This window comes from Hypanus sabinus, chromosome 17, assembly GCF_030144855.1.
Source record: "Hypanus sabinus isolate sHypSab1 chromosome 17, sHypSab1.hap1, whole genome shotgun sequence".
Taxonomy (NCBI): domain Eukaryota; kingdom Metazoa; phylum Chordata; class Chondrichthyes; order Myliobatiformes; family Dasyatidae; genus Hypanus; species Hypanus sabinus.
Window position 1 is genome coordinate 47,397,773 of NC_082722.1, and position 17,317 is coordinate 47,415,089.

General features: G+C 37.6%; 1 protein-coding gene across 6 annotated transcripts in view; it reads right to left on the reverse strand.

Moving 5' to 3' along the window:
* Positions 1-631: 631 nt before the first annotated feature.
* ankrd27 (ankyrin repeat domain 27 (VPS9 domain)) overlaps positions 632-17,317 on the reverse strand; it is a 105,634-nt gene continuing 88,948 nt past the window's right edge. For 4 of the 6 annotated variants that reach the window (XM_059992990.1, XM_059992988.1, XM_059992989.1 and 1 more), the window contains 4 exons: positions 10,785-10,899; positions 10,399-10,483; positions 8,037-8,109; positions 632-3,930 (listed from right to left, as the gene is read on the reverse strand). In XM_059992990.1, the coding sequence (XP_059848973.1) occupies positions 3,619-3,930; positions 8,037-8,109; positions 10,399-10,483; positions 10,785-10,899 (585 nt within the window). In that variant the 3' untranslated portion in view covers positions 632-3,618. The other 2 variants (XM_059992991.1, XM_059992992.1) reach the window with 2 other exon arrangements.

Below are 17,317 nucleotides of genomic sequence, written 5' to 3' on the forward strand. Positions count from 1 at the left end.
AACATTGCTGAAAGAGCTCAGTGCGTTGAACATCTGGGAGTGGTGTATAGACAAATAACATTGTTGACAATCTGGGCTAAGATACTAATCCTAATGCAGAGTCCCAACCAGAAACCTTTTTCTTTCCCTTACCCTCGCCCCTCCCCCCATTTCTGACCCTCAGCTGATCAACCTGCTGAGTTCCTATAGCAGTGTATTTTCTGCTCCCCCTCCCCCATCATTCCTGGAACCAATTTAATGATTAAGTCAGCCTACAAAGCACCCCCTTTATTGCAAGTACATCCTCTCTCAGGTAAAGTTTCACAGGCCCTTTACCATGCAATATCTCTTCCTTAGCCTTAAAAGCTCACCCTCTTATGATAAAGTCCACCTTACCATGCATATCCCAGACTGCTACTGCAGCCACAGGTGGCTTTCCATGACTTGGGTAGAAGCACACCTACATTATTTGGCCAGTGACACTAGAGTCTCTCACCATTTAACATCTTTAATGTTATACAGTCTTTATACAGAAAGCAAGATTGGTCAGAAAAAAGATAGTCGACAGGTGTCGAGTATGTTTCTACTTGACATCTCCCAAGATTTGGATTCTGTTAATATCAACAAAGAATTAGACAGTAGAAAAATAATATGGGATAAAAATAAATTTAATAGACTGGCAAAGTGGAAAAAAAAAGATCTCCTGATCCGAATAGGGTGCAAACAGTAGTACTTTTAAAGAGTTTCTAATTGCAACTCTTCAATCCTTCTATGGGATCAGTCAGAACAAAGTTTGTATATTTTGTATCCTGTTATATGAAAGAATAACAAACTGTTGCCAGATTTAATCAGCCTACCATCGATGATGTGAAAATAGAAATTTCTCACTTGCAAAAATATAGGTTAATAAAGCCTGATCTCATTTAACTAATTTTGTTTAATTATTTACAATAAGGAATGTTCAATGTACTATAATTGATAAGGTGAAGGTACCCTTTAAGAGTACTTTTATAGATGAATAAACTCTCCTCAGGTTTTCAGCCAGGTACAGTTATCAATTTTAACCAATGTTTTGGTGACACAAACTGCTGTCTTCATCACAGACTATGCCTAGTCTGGTGGCATATATACCCCATTGTCCATCCCTTCTGATTGGCTAGTCCTCATCCAATCAGGTTTCCGCTGGTCCACCTTGTTTACAATGGCATTGCAGTTCTTACTTGGAGCAAGACCTTCATCTTTATTGAAATTCTTTTTCTCTAGTTTTATTTCAGTGGCTTCCTTCACCAGGCGGTCCCAAAAGCCATTGGCACAGCACAGTAGTTTTGTGCTATCAAAGTCAATCCCATGGCTATTAAGAATACAATGTTCTGCCGCCGCCGATTGTGCCGGGTAACCCAAATGGCTACACTTCCTGTGCTCCTTGATGCAGATTACCACCATGCGCCCCATCTAGCCGATATACACTGCTCTGCATTCTCAGGGGATCCTGTAAACGTCAGGTGTCCTGAGCCCCAGGTCACTTTTGACCCACTTAAACTGTGATTTGAGCTTCCTTATGGGTTTGTGGATGGTATTATTCTGGTATTTCTTCAGGAGCCTGGTGATCCTTCCAGAAACCATGGAAGTTTAGGGAAGATGGGCAGCAGCAACAGGTTCCTCGAAAGGAAACTTCTCATAAGGAAGCTCAAATCATAGCTTATGCAGGTCACCCAGATAAATCAGCAGTAGCAGAACATTGCATTCACAATGACCATAGGATTGACTTCAAGGGCACAGAACAACTACTGTGCCAATTATTTTTGGCTCGCCCGATGAAGGAGCAATTTTAACAGACGTAGGTTTCGCTCCAAGTAAGAACTGGAATTTGACTGTAAACAAAGTGGGACAGCAGAAACCTGATTGGTTGGTCCTCAACCATTCGGGAAGGACAGACGACAAGGGCTCATACCACCAGACCAGACGTGCTTTGGCATCATCTCTGATGAAGATGGCAGAGTTTATCACTGAAACATAAGCTGAAATGAATACCTGGACCTGACTGGTAGGCTGAGATGAGTTTATTTATCATATATGTCAGGAAAGCACTTGATACTTTTTTACTTTTACAGATGTTAACAAAATTAAAGTCCAAACTATTAAAGTAGTCGTAACATGCATTTAAAATTGGCTAAGCAAAACACTAAATGATTTTTTTCCCCCCATTCTGGAGGGTATTGTCAGTGGATGTACTGTTCAAATACTAATGCTTTGGGCAACAAGTACTCACTGTGATACTAATGGCTTGAACTTGGATATGAACAGCACAATTACAAAGTTTGCAGATGCAATGATACTAAAATTAGAAAATAGTAACAGACAGGGACAGCACAAGTTTGATGAACAGGAAAAGCAAATGGTGAAAGCAGTTTAATACAGAGAAATGTTGCATTTTGAAAGGAAGATTGACAACCTTTCATTTTATAAGTTCCCAAAATGCTTTGCAGATTTCTAATAATCCCATAAACAAAAATACTTTCTCAATTGTTCCATTTCATTTTGAGCATCGCCATGTTCAGGGTTTTTCCCCCATAACTTATTTGTAGATACCAACGAGATCTTTGGGTATCCCAGCTAATTAAGCAATAATGATTGCTTAAAGGTAATCATTACCTTTGTTGCTAATTGGAAGATATTAAAATAATTTTAGATTGTTGTCTACATTTTATAATTTCTGAATGATATTAGGATTTTCTTAAACATTCAGCACAAAAGAAATTATAAAGGCTCTACCCCTTTAAAAACAATGCATTTCCTTTCATTGTTTTTAAAAACTAAAGTGAACAATCTTATTACAATTTTAAAAGTGAAATCTTGTACATTGAGATATTTACAAATGTACCTTGATACACGCCAGTAACGTGAAAGATTGTATAAAGCTAGTTTGAATTTATCTATAGATATATATCGATAAAACTGTTTTGATAAAGTGAGTCATTAGCTTTTACCATTTAAAGAGTCAAAACAAATGGGTCTATAGAGAAGTGACCTGAATTTATGATTCAGGGACACCTATCAATAGATTAATCTTGACTTGGACTGTCTATCCTTAAAACCTCACTGAAGGGGGGGGTGGTGAAGTAAAAAATTAAATTTTATTTTGAATATGTATTTTTTCAGTCACATTGCTTCCACATATTTATAAATTAAATATAAGGCACATATAGTTATAGAAAGTTCCCTTCAAAAACAGACACAAGAGAAACAACCTTTACAGGAAGATTGGCAAGAGTTTAAAAATACACTTTTGATATGTTTAAGTCTTAAAGTTAAAAACACTATCAATAATTGGGAGTGAATCGTTTTTATATACATATGCACAATACAGATAGCATGGAATACTACATAGCAGCTTATTGATGAAGCTCCATTTCCCTATTCAAGTGCAAAATAAAATATTGCTGCTGCAATACCTTTACCCTTTTGGTCTGAAGTGCTTTTCCCTTTGTGACCTCAGTGGAAGTGTTTTTCCTCGAATTGTGTTCATCTTTATCCAAGGCTTCAGTTTTGAAGTGTTTAGAAGGTTAAACAAGGTGCATTCTTTCTGAATACTGCTGAAATCCACATTAGTTGTCTTATGTTTCTTTTCTGAAGCACCTCTTATTTTTTAATTTCAGGAAAACTTGAATTGTTGTGGTTGTCTATCTTTGCATCTTGAGTCATTTCAAAATCTTCTGAGTGATTACAAAATTCTCCAAGTTTTCCCACAAATTTATTGTTGCCATTAACATCATCCACTTTATCAGATAAACTTGTGTGTCTCTTGCTTGGGTAGTCAGTTTTGCCAATAGTTGTAGTTAGCCTTTCTCTCTCAGTTTCATGTTCAGCTTCGGAAATACAAAGTGATGATCCACTGTGATCTTCCGTTTCAATTTGTTTTAATGTTGTTTTGTCAAAAGTCTTGATCGCCAACTGTTAGAAGAAAAACAGAGTCTACACGAATTAGTTAGAAAATTAATGATTCATTAAAATATATTTATGTTCTTAAGTCATTTTGCTTCATTTTAAAATTACACCAAATCCAAGTTGGCAATAAAGGCAAATGCGAAAGTATCGTTAAAAGATTGGTGTTGAGGTCACAGTAGCTCCACTGTTTCACTAAACAATTTGGGTGCGGCTCACACAGAAATTATTAGATCAGAACATCGCTAAGCATCATCCATTGTATAATGCTCAAGAAGGTGGATTCATAAGGTTTTGATACATGATGGTGGACCAAAATCTGCAGGTTTGGACAATGGTAATTGTGAAAGGCAAAACTGGTCTGGCTAATCACAACCAAAATAGTCGAAGAGACTTAAATTAGAGGTGGGATGGGATTGAAGCGGGGGCACATTCAAATCTAAGAGTCTGGAGCAATTTGTAAGAGTGCAAAAGGAAGAGACAGTTATCAATGAATGATGTCAACTCTTTGGGGGGGGGGGGGTGAAACATTAAAAAAGAAAAATTGGGATTGTTTTACCTAAAAGTGTGAAGCATTTGAAGCACAATTAATAAATGAATGGTGCAAAGAGACACGATTAGTTTTAATAACAATTACACATATGATTGGTTTCCGAAGTCTGAACCAAAATATACTGGGATAGTTCGTTTTAAAATGACACAGGAAAAGACAGCAGTTCTGAAAACAGTCTAATAACTGAGAGCAACGATAATCTCTCAAACAAGACAGAAACAGCATGGATATAGGCAAGACAAATATAAAAGCACAAGAGATTCTACAGATGCTGGAAATCTAAAGGAACAAACAAGATGCTAAACTCATCAGGTCAGGTAGCATCTATGGGAGAAGAATGTTTCGGGCTAAGACCCTTCAGGATCAAGGCATAAACCTGTTGGAAATAGATAACTGCCCCCAACAGCAGGTGTATTGATTAAGGTGGACAGTACATTGATTAAGATAATGAAGGAGAGATCTGTAATTAAAGTGCTATATGAAAGGAAGTTATGGCTATTGAAATTCATAGACTGGACAGATGAATCTGGAAAGCTGAATTAATAAAGTAACTATTTCCTATTACATTCAAAATCAAACATGTAAAGCTACTTTCAGTCATGTCTTAATAGTCTCAGAGGAATCACTAAATAGGAAGTGTGATTGTAATGGTTGTATTTAAATACATTACTCATAAATTCAAACTTATGATAAGAGTTGACACTGATTAAACAGATATAAAGGTAATTACAGTTCTGTGAAATATAGTTTAAAATATATCATTAAATCAGAGATACCTAGCATTTATAAATTATGAGAATTATAACTTAATGAAAGGGAAATAGTGTAAAATAAATATAATAATCACTTTACAATATAGCTGCTGTAGATAGAAGATTCAAAATGGATTCAATAAGATGCCAAACAAGATTACCATTTGAGTTGGAGGTTTAATATTAGCTTAGTTAGAGTATTAACTCGGGAGAAAAAGCAAATCAGCTAAATGGATTTATTTCAGGTGTGAGGACTATTACTGGGGTCTCACCATCAGGATCAGTACTGAGGTTTCAAGATATAAAATATATTAATGATTTGGATGAGGAGTTAAGTGGGACAGATTCAGAATTTTGTTTTTATATACGAAGTATATAAGTGGACAGAAAGCCATTGAAAGAGTGTAAAGGGCCTGCAAAAATGTGGACATGTTAATTGTGTAAGCAAAAGAGCTGGCAGACAGAATGACGTGGGGAAGGAAGAACAGCATAGCACATCAATTTTTAAAAGCGTTTAGAAGACAAGCACATTGTTTGGTTTTACTACAATTCAAGGTTAATGAAGACTAATTTGATGTTCTTGATTTTGCTTTTACTGTTAAAAACAAGAGAGGCAACACGAGTGAATCTGCAGATGCTGGAAATAATTAAAAACACAAAATGCTGGCAGAACTCAGCAGGCCAGACAGCATCTATGGGAGGAGGTAGTGACGACATTTTGGGCCGAAACCCTTCATCAGGGATTGTTTCTTCCCTTTCAACAGCTGCTGTCTGACCTACTAAGTACTTGAGCATTTTCTATCTTTATCTTTAATGTCCAGCATCATAAGATTTCTGTTTTCCAATAAATATAGTTTCCTTAGAGGCAGTTCACAAGATTCCTGGGACATAATAGTTAAACTAATGAGAAATTGTATAAGAATAAATGATGCACCATGGACATTATGATATATTACAGTGGCATGAAGAAGTTTGGGCACCCCGGTCAAAATTTCTGTTACTGTGAATAGCTAAGTGAGTAAAAAATGACCTGATTTCCAGAAGGCATAAAATTAAAGGTGACACATTTCTTTAATATTTTAAGCAAGATAACTCTTTTATTTCCATCTTTTACAGTTTCAAAATAACAAAAAAGGAAAAGGGCCCAAAGCAAAAGTTTGGGCATCCTGCATGGTCAGTACTTATTAACACCTCCTTTGGCAAGTATCAACAGCTTGTAAACTATTTCTGTAGCCAGCTAAGGATCTTTCAATTCTTGATTGGGAGAATTTCTGCCCACTCTTCCTTGCAAAAGGCTTCTAGTTCTGTGAGATTCTTGGGCTGTCTTGCATGCACTGCTCTTCTGAGGTGTATCCACAGATTTCAATGATGTTTAGGTTGGGGGACTTTGAGGGCCATGGCAAAACCTTAAGCTTGTGCCTCTTGAGGTAGTCCATTGTGGATTTTGAGGTGTGTTTAGAATCATTATCCTGTTGTAGAAGCCATCCTCTTTTCATCTTCAGCTTTTTTACAGACGGTGTGATGTTTGCTTCCAGAATTTGCTGGTATTTAACTGAATTCATTCTTCCCTCTACCAGTGAAATGTTCCCCATGCCACTGGTTGCAACACAAGCCCGAAGCATGATCGATCCACCCCTGTGCTTAACAGTTGGAGAGGTGTTCTTTTCATGAAATTCTACACTCTTTTTTCTCCAAACATACTTTTGCTCATTGCAGCCAAAATTCAGCATCAGAAGTTTGCAAAGGAACATCTAAACAAGCCTGATGTATTTTGGAAACAAGTCCTGTGGACTGATGAAGTTAAAATAGAACTTTTTGGCTGAAATGAGCAAAGGTATGTTTTGATGAAAAAGGGTGCAGAATTTCATGAAAAATACACCTCTCCAACTGTTAAGCACGGGGGTGGATCGATCATGCTTTGGGCTTGCGTTGCAGCCACTGGCACAGGGAACATATCACTGGTAGAAGGAAGAATGAATTTTATTAAATACCAGCAAATTCTGGAAGCAAACATCACATCATCTGTAAAAAAGCTGAAGATGAAAAGAGTAAAAACACAAAATGCTGGCAGAACTCAGCAGGCCAGACAGCATCTATGGGAGGAGGTAGTGACAACGTTTTGGGCCGAAACCCTTCATCAGGAGGGTGATGAAGGGTGTTGTCTGGCCTGCTGAGTTCTGCCAGCATTTTGTGTTTTTATTTATTTCCAGTATCTGCAGATTCACTCGTGTTGCCCTTGAAGATGAAAAGAGGATGGCTTCTACAACAGGACAATGATCCTAAACAGACCTCAAAATCCACAATGGACTAACTCACAAGGCGCAAGCTTAAGGTTTTGTCATGGTCCTCAAAGTCCCCCGACCTAAACGTCATTGAGAATCTGGGATAGACCTCAAAAGAGCAGTGCATGCAAGACGGCCCAAGAATCTCACTGAACTAGAAGCCTTTTGTAAGGAAAAATTGGCAAAAATTCCCCAAACAAGAATTGAAAGACTCTTAGCTGGTTACAAAAAGCATTTACAAGCTGTGATACTTGCCAGAGAGGGTGTTACTAAGTACTGACCATGCAGGGTGCCCAAACTTTTGCTTCAGGCCCTTTTCCTTTTTTGTTATTTTGAAACTGTAAATGACGGAAATAAAAAAGTAATCTTGCTTAAAATATTGAAGAAATGTGTCATCTTTAACTTTATGCCTTTTGGAAATCAGGTCATCTTTTACTCGTTTAGCTATTCACAGTAGCAGAAATTTTGACCGGGTACCCAACTTTTGCATGTCACTGTATTTGGTTTCTTGTTTACAAGGTTTCTTACCTGCTGGATTAATTGTTCATCAAATTTAGGGATACTTCTATCTCTTGTAATAGTCTTCCTTAAATTCCTGGATCTAAAAGAAGATTACTTTTGTAGTTTAAAAAGTCATGTGCAGAACAAAACAGAAACACTTAATCGGAAAAAGTTCTCATTCTGACAAAACAATATGTGGACACACATTATGTAAATTAGGGAACACAACACATTATCACAGTTGGATTTTTTACTGCAGAGTATTTTCCCCAAGTTCTTCATCTGGGATCACTCCAGGAAGCTCAACTTTGCACCTTATGGTGTGAAATATACAGTATACTTAAATCCACAGTGTGGAGAGGTTAGAAAATCCTACCTTCTCCAGTGCATTTCAAGCTCCTTGTAAAACGAGTGCAGTGAGACCACTACGCACTAATGGAGTGATTGATTGAAAGCACTGAAGTGAGTGAATGTTTGCCACAATGCTACTTAATGAAACCAAGATGACCGAAGTTTGCCCATTATAATTTAAATCCAAGTATCTAATCAAATGGAGATTCCTATCAGACATAATTTACAAACAAATTCCACCAGGTAGATTGCATTTAAACTTTAATTTCTGCCTTTGTTAAAATGACAAATGAGAGGCATTTTTCAAGAGGAGGCAATGTTCAGTCACCATCAAGAGGGCAGTAAACCTCTTCACTATTATGTTTCAGGGAAATAATAAACTGCAAGAATGCAGAGATTTAGGCATTAAACAGAAAGAATGTAGCTTCAAGATCAACGAAGATTTGGATAAACAGCCTACATCAGACATGTTGTCTTGCTTTCATTAATTTCAGTCAGTTAAATCCAATTAACTATTAGCTTTTCTGGCAAGTGCATCTCACTGTCCTCATTTTGCTGTGAATGGGTGTGTAAAGTAATTATTGATTATGGCTGTAATTTCATATTACCATTGTCAGCCATCAAGAGAACACTTGGTCTTCACCACTTCCTACTTCTTCATACATTTATAGTTCTGTGTGATATCCTTTTCATTGTGTTTCTGGCAGTTTTAGCAACAGTCTTCTTTCCACATCCCTCCCATTTGCCAAGATCTGCAGTGGTCTGTGACTTTCCATGCAAGACTTTTTTTGTTCTTTATATCCTAGCTGTTTGTAGCTTAGTTCTGGAAAGAAGATCACTTTTCCTCAGGGACACAGACTAGTACCCTACAATGTTAAATTCTGGCTGTTGTTTTGAAAACTTCTTGTTAGATTTTCCTAGTAATCTCTGACTACTTCTGTCACATGCCACTGAAGTCAATTTTACCATGATTTAGTCGCTTCGCATTTCTCTCTTAAAACACCATTTCTAATTCAGTTTATATGTTTGCTGCCCCAGAAATGTTTGCATAGCATTAGATGGTTAACTAAATATGACTCATCGCTAAGTTTAATAATTTTGCTTCTCAGTTACATTGTTATTAAACATTCAAGGAATTTACTAATTCAATGACTCAAGATAATCTACTTACACCAGACATTCTGGATGTTAACATTCCACATTAACGTTCTCCATTTTTGCTTTGCACTATTAAATCTCTGCATTCATATTTTATACCACTTGTAAGCTGCTACTAAGAAACAACTTCCACAATATCATTGTGTTTTTGTCATTACAGTACAAAATCTAACCACAACCTCCCCCCACTGACTGCATCTCTCTCTACATCCTCTATCATTGAATTAATTTCATCCTTAATCCATGGTTTCTTAACTACCTCAAACATTTTAACTGTTGCTAATTGACCGTATGTGTTTTGTATTGCATTTCAGTGCCAAAAGTTCATTTAAAATGATAGCAAATTAATCTCAATACTCTGAAACAAATTTGATTGAATTAGTAATAAACTGCAGATGATCTAAGGTGTTTTCTCTGTTACATGTAGATGTATAAACAGGACGTAAAGATAAGGTTGAGTATGCACCTAAATTATGTGCTGAATCGCCAATTGAAAATCAATTGGATTTTATCTCTTTTAAACAGAATGGACACTGCTGAAATTTGGTGGTGTTGCAACAAGATCTGCATATTTCCAAACAAACACTATTTTAATTGGCTTAACATTACAATTTTGATCGTAATTATAATTTGGGATAAAATGAGCCTACTAACTCAGGAACCAGTCAAGTAAGAATAAGTAAAGACAGCGATCACTGATTTGGACTGCTTCATTTCAAGCTGTAGTGGTTTCCCTCTACGTTTGAATTGGCCAATCCATATCCTCCATTTGAAATACATCCTTAAGTTTAGGCTTTACACTTAAAAAAACATCTTGAAAATGATCAATATCACTCAGTCCTAATTTACTGTATATTTCTTATATTTGCATTTTACCTACTTGTCAAATTGATGTATGGATTGTGTGAGCTGTATTCTTTTACTCTCTGATTCATCAGCTGCTTCTAGCTTCTTGAGTTTATCAGCTGAAAAGAAAAAGAAATAATTTTTTTTAACTATATCAGACAAACAAATAAGTTCTGCCCACCCCCACCCCTACTGAATCTTTTTGGAGTACAGTCCAACTCAGCTTGATAAGGCAGTAACAAGTGAGAACCTCTTGCCTTGGAAACCTCTGTAATTCTTTCAGTAGTTCATACAGGGATACAACTGCCATTATTAACATCAGTAACAAGCCTACACAAGTCAACAAGTGACTTAATAAAATCTACAAGCTAAGCTGCTGCCTAGGACAAATTATCTGATTAACGATGAGAAACAGCTTACATTTCTTTTTGACATTTGCAAGCACTGGTTTCCGAACAGCATTTACTCCATATACATTGTCTACTTCCGTTACTTGAGTGGGTACAGTTTCGAGAATCTTCAGAATCTCCACACTCTGAACAAGTGAAAGAGAATACAAAATGAAATGCATTTCCTTTGGCATTCTGTATTATTACTGTGTACTCACATTAGCCTCCATTTACTCTTGTTTTAGCCATTTTAAATGTAACTAATTTGGGTTCCCACAATAGCAGCAGCTGTACATCTTTATAGTAGTTAAGTGAGTTAAAGATAAAGATGTGAATCAATCCTTGTGTCAGGTATTCAGATTTGTTTCTCAACTACGCTCTGCATCCATTAGTGTTCATATATTAGACTAATCTGTTGGCCTCCAATGTTAACTTAGCTGAAATATGGGATGATTCTTTTCAGAGAAGAATTTTTCTAGATTTCCACTAATCCATGAATTTAGTGCTTCCTGGTTTCACTCAGTCTGTGCTTCTTCCTCTGCATATCTTGCAGGAGATTTCATATCAAGGGAATACAAGCAAATCATTACAATGCAAAATATTAACCACTTTCATAAAAAATAACTTGGAACTTCTAGAACCACTGATGTGGTAAAAGTCTCCAGGCCACTTCAAAGGAAGGTTATTAGATAATCAGATTATTACGCGGTCTCATCAGATCATTAGAAGAGATGATACAAACTAGGTATGGTTTTACTTTGGTACATCTTTACAGTATTTCAGCATGAATAAGCTCCCAAGTTCTGTGTCCAGAACTGAATGGAGTCTTTTTATTACCCTGATTATTTTATATAATCCAGGGGAACACAAATAGTTATATCCCATGTAAGACCACTTGCTGTAGGCACCAAGTGTTTTATTTTTCAATTACTTATTAACTGTTGCCAAAGACAGAAAATATGACTGCCATTCTGTTAGACTACATGATATACAGTGCCTATAGAAAGTATTCACCCCCCTCTCCCCAGAAGTTTTCATGATTTATAACTTTGAATCAAAGTGGATTTAATTTGGCTTTTTATTGACACCGATCAACAGAAAAAGACTCATGTCAAAGTGAGATCTCTACAAAGTGATCAAAAAAAATTACAAATATAAAACACAAAAAAATTGATTGTATAAGTATTCGCCCCCTTCAAGTCAGTATTTAGTAGAAGCACCTTTGGCAGCAATTACAGCCACAATTCTGTGTGGATAGCCTCTACTGGCTTTGCACATCTAGACACTGCATGAGAATGGGAAAAATTGATAATCAGTGAGTTAGAAATTTTCTTGTATCCATCTCCTGACTTCTGCTTTTGGATAACCTCTTTACGGAGTTGCTTGGAGTGTTCTTTTGTCTTTATGGTGTAGCTTTTGCTGGGACACTGACTCACAGGCAGTTGGACCTTCCAGATACAGGTGTATTTTTACTACATCGAAATGAAACACCTTGACTGAACACGGTGTCATATTAAGGGGGCAGGGCAGTGAAAACTAATGCAATCAATTATTTTGTGTTTTATAGTTGTAATTAGTTTAGATCACTTTGTACAAATCTGTTCTCACTTTGACACAAAACTGCCTTTTTCTGTTGATCAGTGTCAAAAAAGCCAAATTAAATCCACTGTGATTCAATGTTGTAAAACAATAAAGACTTTCAAAGGGGGTAAATACTTTTTACGGGCACTGTAGCAGCAGAATTAGGCTATCTGGCCTATCAAGAATGTTCCGTCATTTCATCTTGACTGATCCAATTTTTCTCTCAGCCCCAATCTCCTGCCTTCTCCCAGTATCCCTTCATGCACTGACCAGTCAAGAATCTATCAACCATTACCTTAAATATACATAAAGACTTGATCTCCACAGCCACCTGTGCCAAAGAATTCCACAGATTCACCATTCTCTGGCTAAAGAAATTCCTTCTCAAATCAATTCTAAAAGGATGCCCCTCTATTCTGAGGCTGTGTCGTCTGGTCTTAGACTCATCCTCTCCACATCCACTCAAGGCCTTTAACCTTTCAATAGGTTTCAATGAGGTCATCTGTCATTCTTCTGAATATTCGTGAATACAGTCCCAGAGCATGAAGGGATACTGGGAGAAGGCAGGAGCTCTTCATATGACAAGCTATTCAATCGTCAAATCATTTTCATGACCCTCCTTTGAACCCTTGCACTTTCAGCACATCCTTTCTCGCATAAGGGGCCCAAACCTACTCACAGTGCTTTATAAAGTCTCAACATTACATCCTGGCTTTTACATTTGAGTCCTCATGAAATGAATGCTAACATCACATCTGCCTTACTCACCACAGACTCAACCTGCAAATTAATCTTTAGGGAATCATGCACAAAATTTCCGAAGTCCAGCTGCACCTCATTTAGAAAATAGTCTGTACACTTACTTCTTCTACCAAAGAACATGACCATGCATTTTTCAAGATTGTATTTAATCTGCCACTTTCTTGCTCATTCTACTAACCTTAAGCCCTTCTTCATCCTTTCTGTTTCCTCAACACTACCTGCCCCTCCACCAATCTTCATATCATCCGCAAACTTGGCAACAAAACCAAGTCCCAACAGTGACCCCTGCAGAACATCACTAGTCACTGGCAATCAACTCGCTGTCCCCTACCAATCAACCAATGCTCTAACCATGCTAGTAACCTTCCTGTAATACATGGGCTCTTCACTTGGTAAGCAGCCTCATGTGTGGTGCCTTGTCAAAGGCCTTTTGAAAGTCCAAATATACAATATCCACTCCATCCCCTTTGCCTATCCTACATGTAATCTCCTCAAAGAATTCTTACGGGTTCATCAGGCAAGATTTTCCCTTAAGGAAACCATGTTGACTTTGTCCAATCTTGTCCTGTGTCTCCAAGTACTTCATAACCTTATCCTTAACAATCGACTCCAACATCTTCCCAGCCAGTGAAGTCAGGCTAAATGGTCCATAATTTCCTTTCTGCTGCTTTCCTCCTTTCTTGACATTTGCAATTTTCCAGTTCTCTGAAACCATGGCAGAGTCCAATGATTCTTGAAAGATCATTGCTAATGTTTCCACAATCTCTAACGCTACCTCTTTCAGAACCCTAGGGTACAGTTCATCTGGTCCAGATGACTTATGTACCTTTAGGTCTTTCAGCTTTTTGAGCACCTTCTCACTTGTAATAGTAACTGAACTTACTTCTCTTTCCTCACAGTCTTCAACATCTGGCACACCGCTAATGTCTTCCATAGTGAAGACTAATGCAAAATACTCATTTAGTTCATCTGCCATCTCCTCGTCCCGTTATTTCTCCAGCTTCATTTTCTAATGATCCTGTATCTACTCTCAGCTCTCTTTTATTTTTTAATATATTGAAAAAGCTTTTTCTATCCATCTTGACACTGTTTGCTAGCTTGCTTTCATGTTTCATCTTTCCCCCCAATGATTCTTTCAGTAACTTTCTGTAGGTTTTTTATAGTTTCCCAATCCTCTATCTTCCAGTTGAATTTTGCTTTGTTTTATGCCCTCTCTTTTGTTTTTAACATTAGCTTTGTATTCCCTTGTCAGCCACAGTTGTACTATTTTGCCATTTCAGTACTTCTGTTTGTTGAATACATCTATCCTGCAACTTTCTAATTTTCCCCAGAACTCAAGCCATTGCTGCTCTGCTGTCATCCCTGCCAGCAGCTCCTTCCAATTTACTTTGGCCAACTCCTCTCACACCACTATAAATTCCTTTACTCCACTGAAATACTGCTACGTCAGACTTTATTTTTTCCCTATCAAATCTCAAGTTGAACTCAATCATATTGTGACACTACCTCCTAAGGGTTCCTTTGCCTTGCTCCCTAATCATCTCCAGTTCATTACATAACACCCATTCCAGTATAGCCGAGTGGGCTCGAGTACAAGCTGCTCTAAAAAGCCATCTTGTCGGCATTCAACAAATTCACCCTTTTGAAATCCATTGCCAACCTGATTCTCCCAATGTACCTGCATGTTAAAATCTCCCATGTTTATGGTAACATTCCCTTTTTTAACACACTTTTTCTATTTCCTGTTGCAAACTGTAGTCCACATCCCAGCTACTGTTTGGAGGCCTGTATATAACTGCTATCTGGGTTCTTTTACCCAGCAGTTTCTTAACTCAACATCATCTGATGCAAGTCACATCTTTCTAATAATTTAATGCCATTCTTTACAGCAAAGCCACTCCACCCCCTCTAACTACCTTCCTATCCCTCCAATACAATGTTTAACCTTGGACATTCACCTTCCAACTACAACCATCGTTCAGCCATGATTCAGTGATGGCCACATCATACCCCACAATCTGTAAAAGTGCAACAAGATCATCCACCTTATTTCTTATACTTTGTGTCTTGAGATAAAACACCGAGTACAGTATTTGCTTCCCCTTTTAATTTACATCCTAAAGCACTGATAATCGTCCTACTGGCTGCAATTCTGTCCTATCATCTGCCTGCCCTTCCTGACAGTATGAATGGATGCTATTGTTGCTTTTTTACCATCCATCCAATCCTGAGTCCCTTCACTCCTGTTTCCATTCCCCTGCCAAATTAGTTTAAACCATCCCCAACATCTTCTAACAAACCTGCCCATGAGAATATTGGTTCCCCTCAGGTTCGGATGCAACCTGTCACTTTTGTACAGGTCATACCTCCCCCGGAAGAGATCCTAATGATCCGAGAACCTGACCCCAGATGCTTAGTTGACCTGAGCCACAAAGAAATAATGAAAAGTTGTGCACTGAGTTTCTGTGGGAGGCCAAGTACAATTTAAACCAGTTAGGGGATTCAGACAAAGAAAGTTTTGTGAGATATCAAAGAAATGCTTTAGGTACTATAACAGAAGCCATTTGCAACAATCAAGGAATGAACAGGAAAAACTTATTAATCTACTTTGACATAACATTCAGAGACAAAACATAATTGCCCTGGACACAACATCATTAGGCATTGTTTCAAAACTTGATTTGGGGAAAACACCCTTTAAATTCGACAGATTCCAACATGTAACATTCCTTGGAGACTGGAAAGGAAAACAAAAGTCTACATCATCATCAATATTGTCTGGGATGAATTTTCAATGGCTCACCAAGGAGCCATTGAAGCATTAGACTGATCTTTGCAAGATGCAATATACAATATTAATGGGAGGTGTTACTTTAGTGCTAGCATCAAATGCTAACAGTAATTCCACTAGATATTGAAGTAGATGAACTGAAAGCCTGTATGAACTATCATATAATTGTGAAAATGTTCAACAATTACATTTGAAAAAATATGCAAAGACATTTGACAGATGATCCACCTGTGAGTGTGCTTCAACTTTACTCAAATTATGAAATGGAGGAAACAACTGACATGGAATGAAATGTTTAAAATTGAAAGTAAATGTTATCAAAGTACATGTATATCGCCATATACAACCCTGAAATTCATTTTCTTGGAGGCATGTTCAGTAATTCCAAAGAACATTATAGAATCAAAGAAAGACTGCACCCAACAGGGCAGACAAACCAATGTGCAAAAGACAACAAACTTTGCAAATAAGATACAAATAATAATAAATAAATAAGCAATAAATAAGGCAAACATGAGATAAAGAATCCTTGGAAGTGATTGTGGGAACAGTTCAGTGAAAGGGCAAGTGAAGTTATCAACCCTGGTTCAAGAGTCTGATGGTTGAAGGTAATAACTGCTCCGGAACTTGGTGGTGAGTGTCCTGTGGCTCCTGTACCTTCTTCCTGATGACAGCAGCAAGAGGACAGTATGGCCTGAGTGGTGGGGGTCCTTGATGATGGATGCTTATTTCCTGTGACAGTGCTCCATGTAGATATGCTCAATGGTTTGGAGGCTCTTTACCCATGATGGACTGGGCCACATCCACTGCTTTTTGTAGGACTTTCTGTTGAAGAGCTTTGGTGTTTCCATCTGAGGCAGTGATGCAACCAGTCAAAATACTCTCCGCCACATATCTATAGAAGTTAGTCAAAAGTTTCGGGTGTCATGCCAAATCTTCAACAACTTCTGAGGAAGTAGAAGTACTGTTGCGCTCCATTCGTAACTACACTTACATGCTGGGCCCAGGACAGATCCTCCAAAATGATAAAACCGAAAAATTTAAAGTTGCTGAGCCTCAACAGCTCTGATCCTGTGATGAGAACTGGCTCATGGACCTCTGGTTTCCTCCTCCTGAAGTCAATAATCAGTTCCTTGGTCTTGCTGAAATTAAGTGAGAGGTTGTTGTTGTAACACTACTCAGCCAGATTTTCAATCTCCCTCCTTTATGCTGTTTCATTATCATCTTTGATTCGGCCAACGACAGCAAACTTAAACATGGCATTGAGCTTTAATTATAAAGCAAGTACAGCAGGATGTTAAACACACAGCCTTGTGATGTACCTGTGCTGATGGAGACTGTAAATACCATGTTGGCCAGTACTATAACCCAAGTAACACCATGTATAATAGATATTTTATAACTACACACACACACACACACACACACAC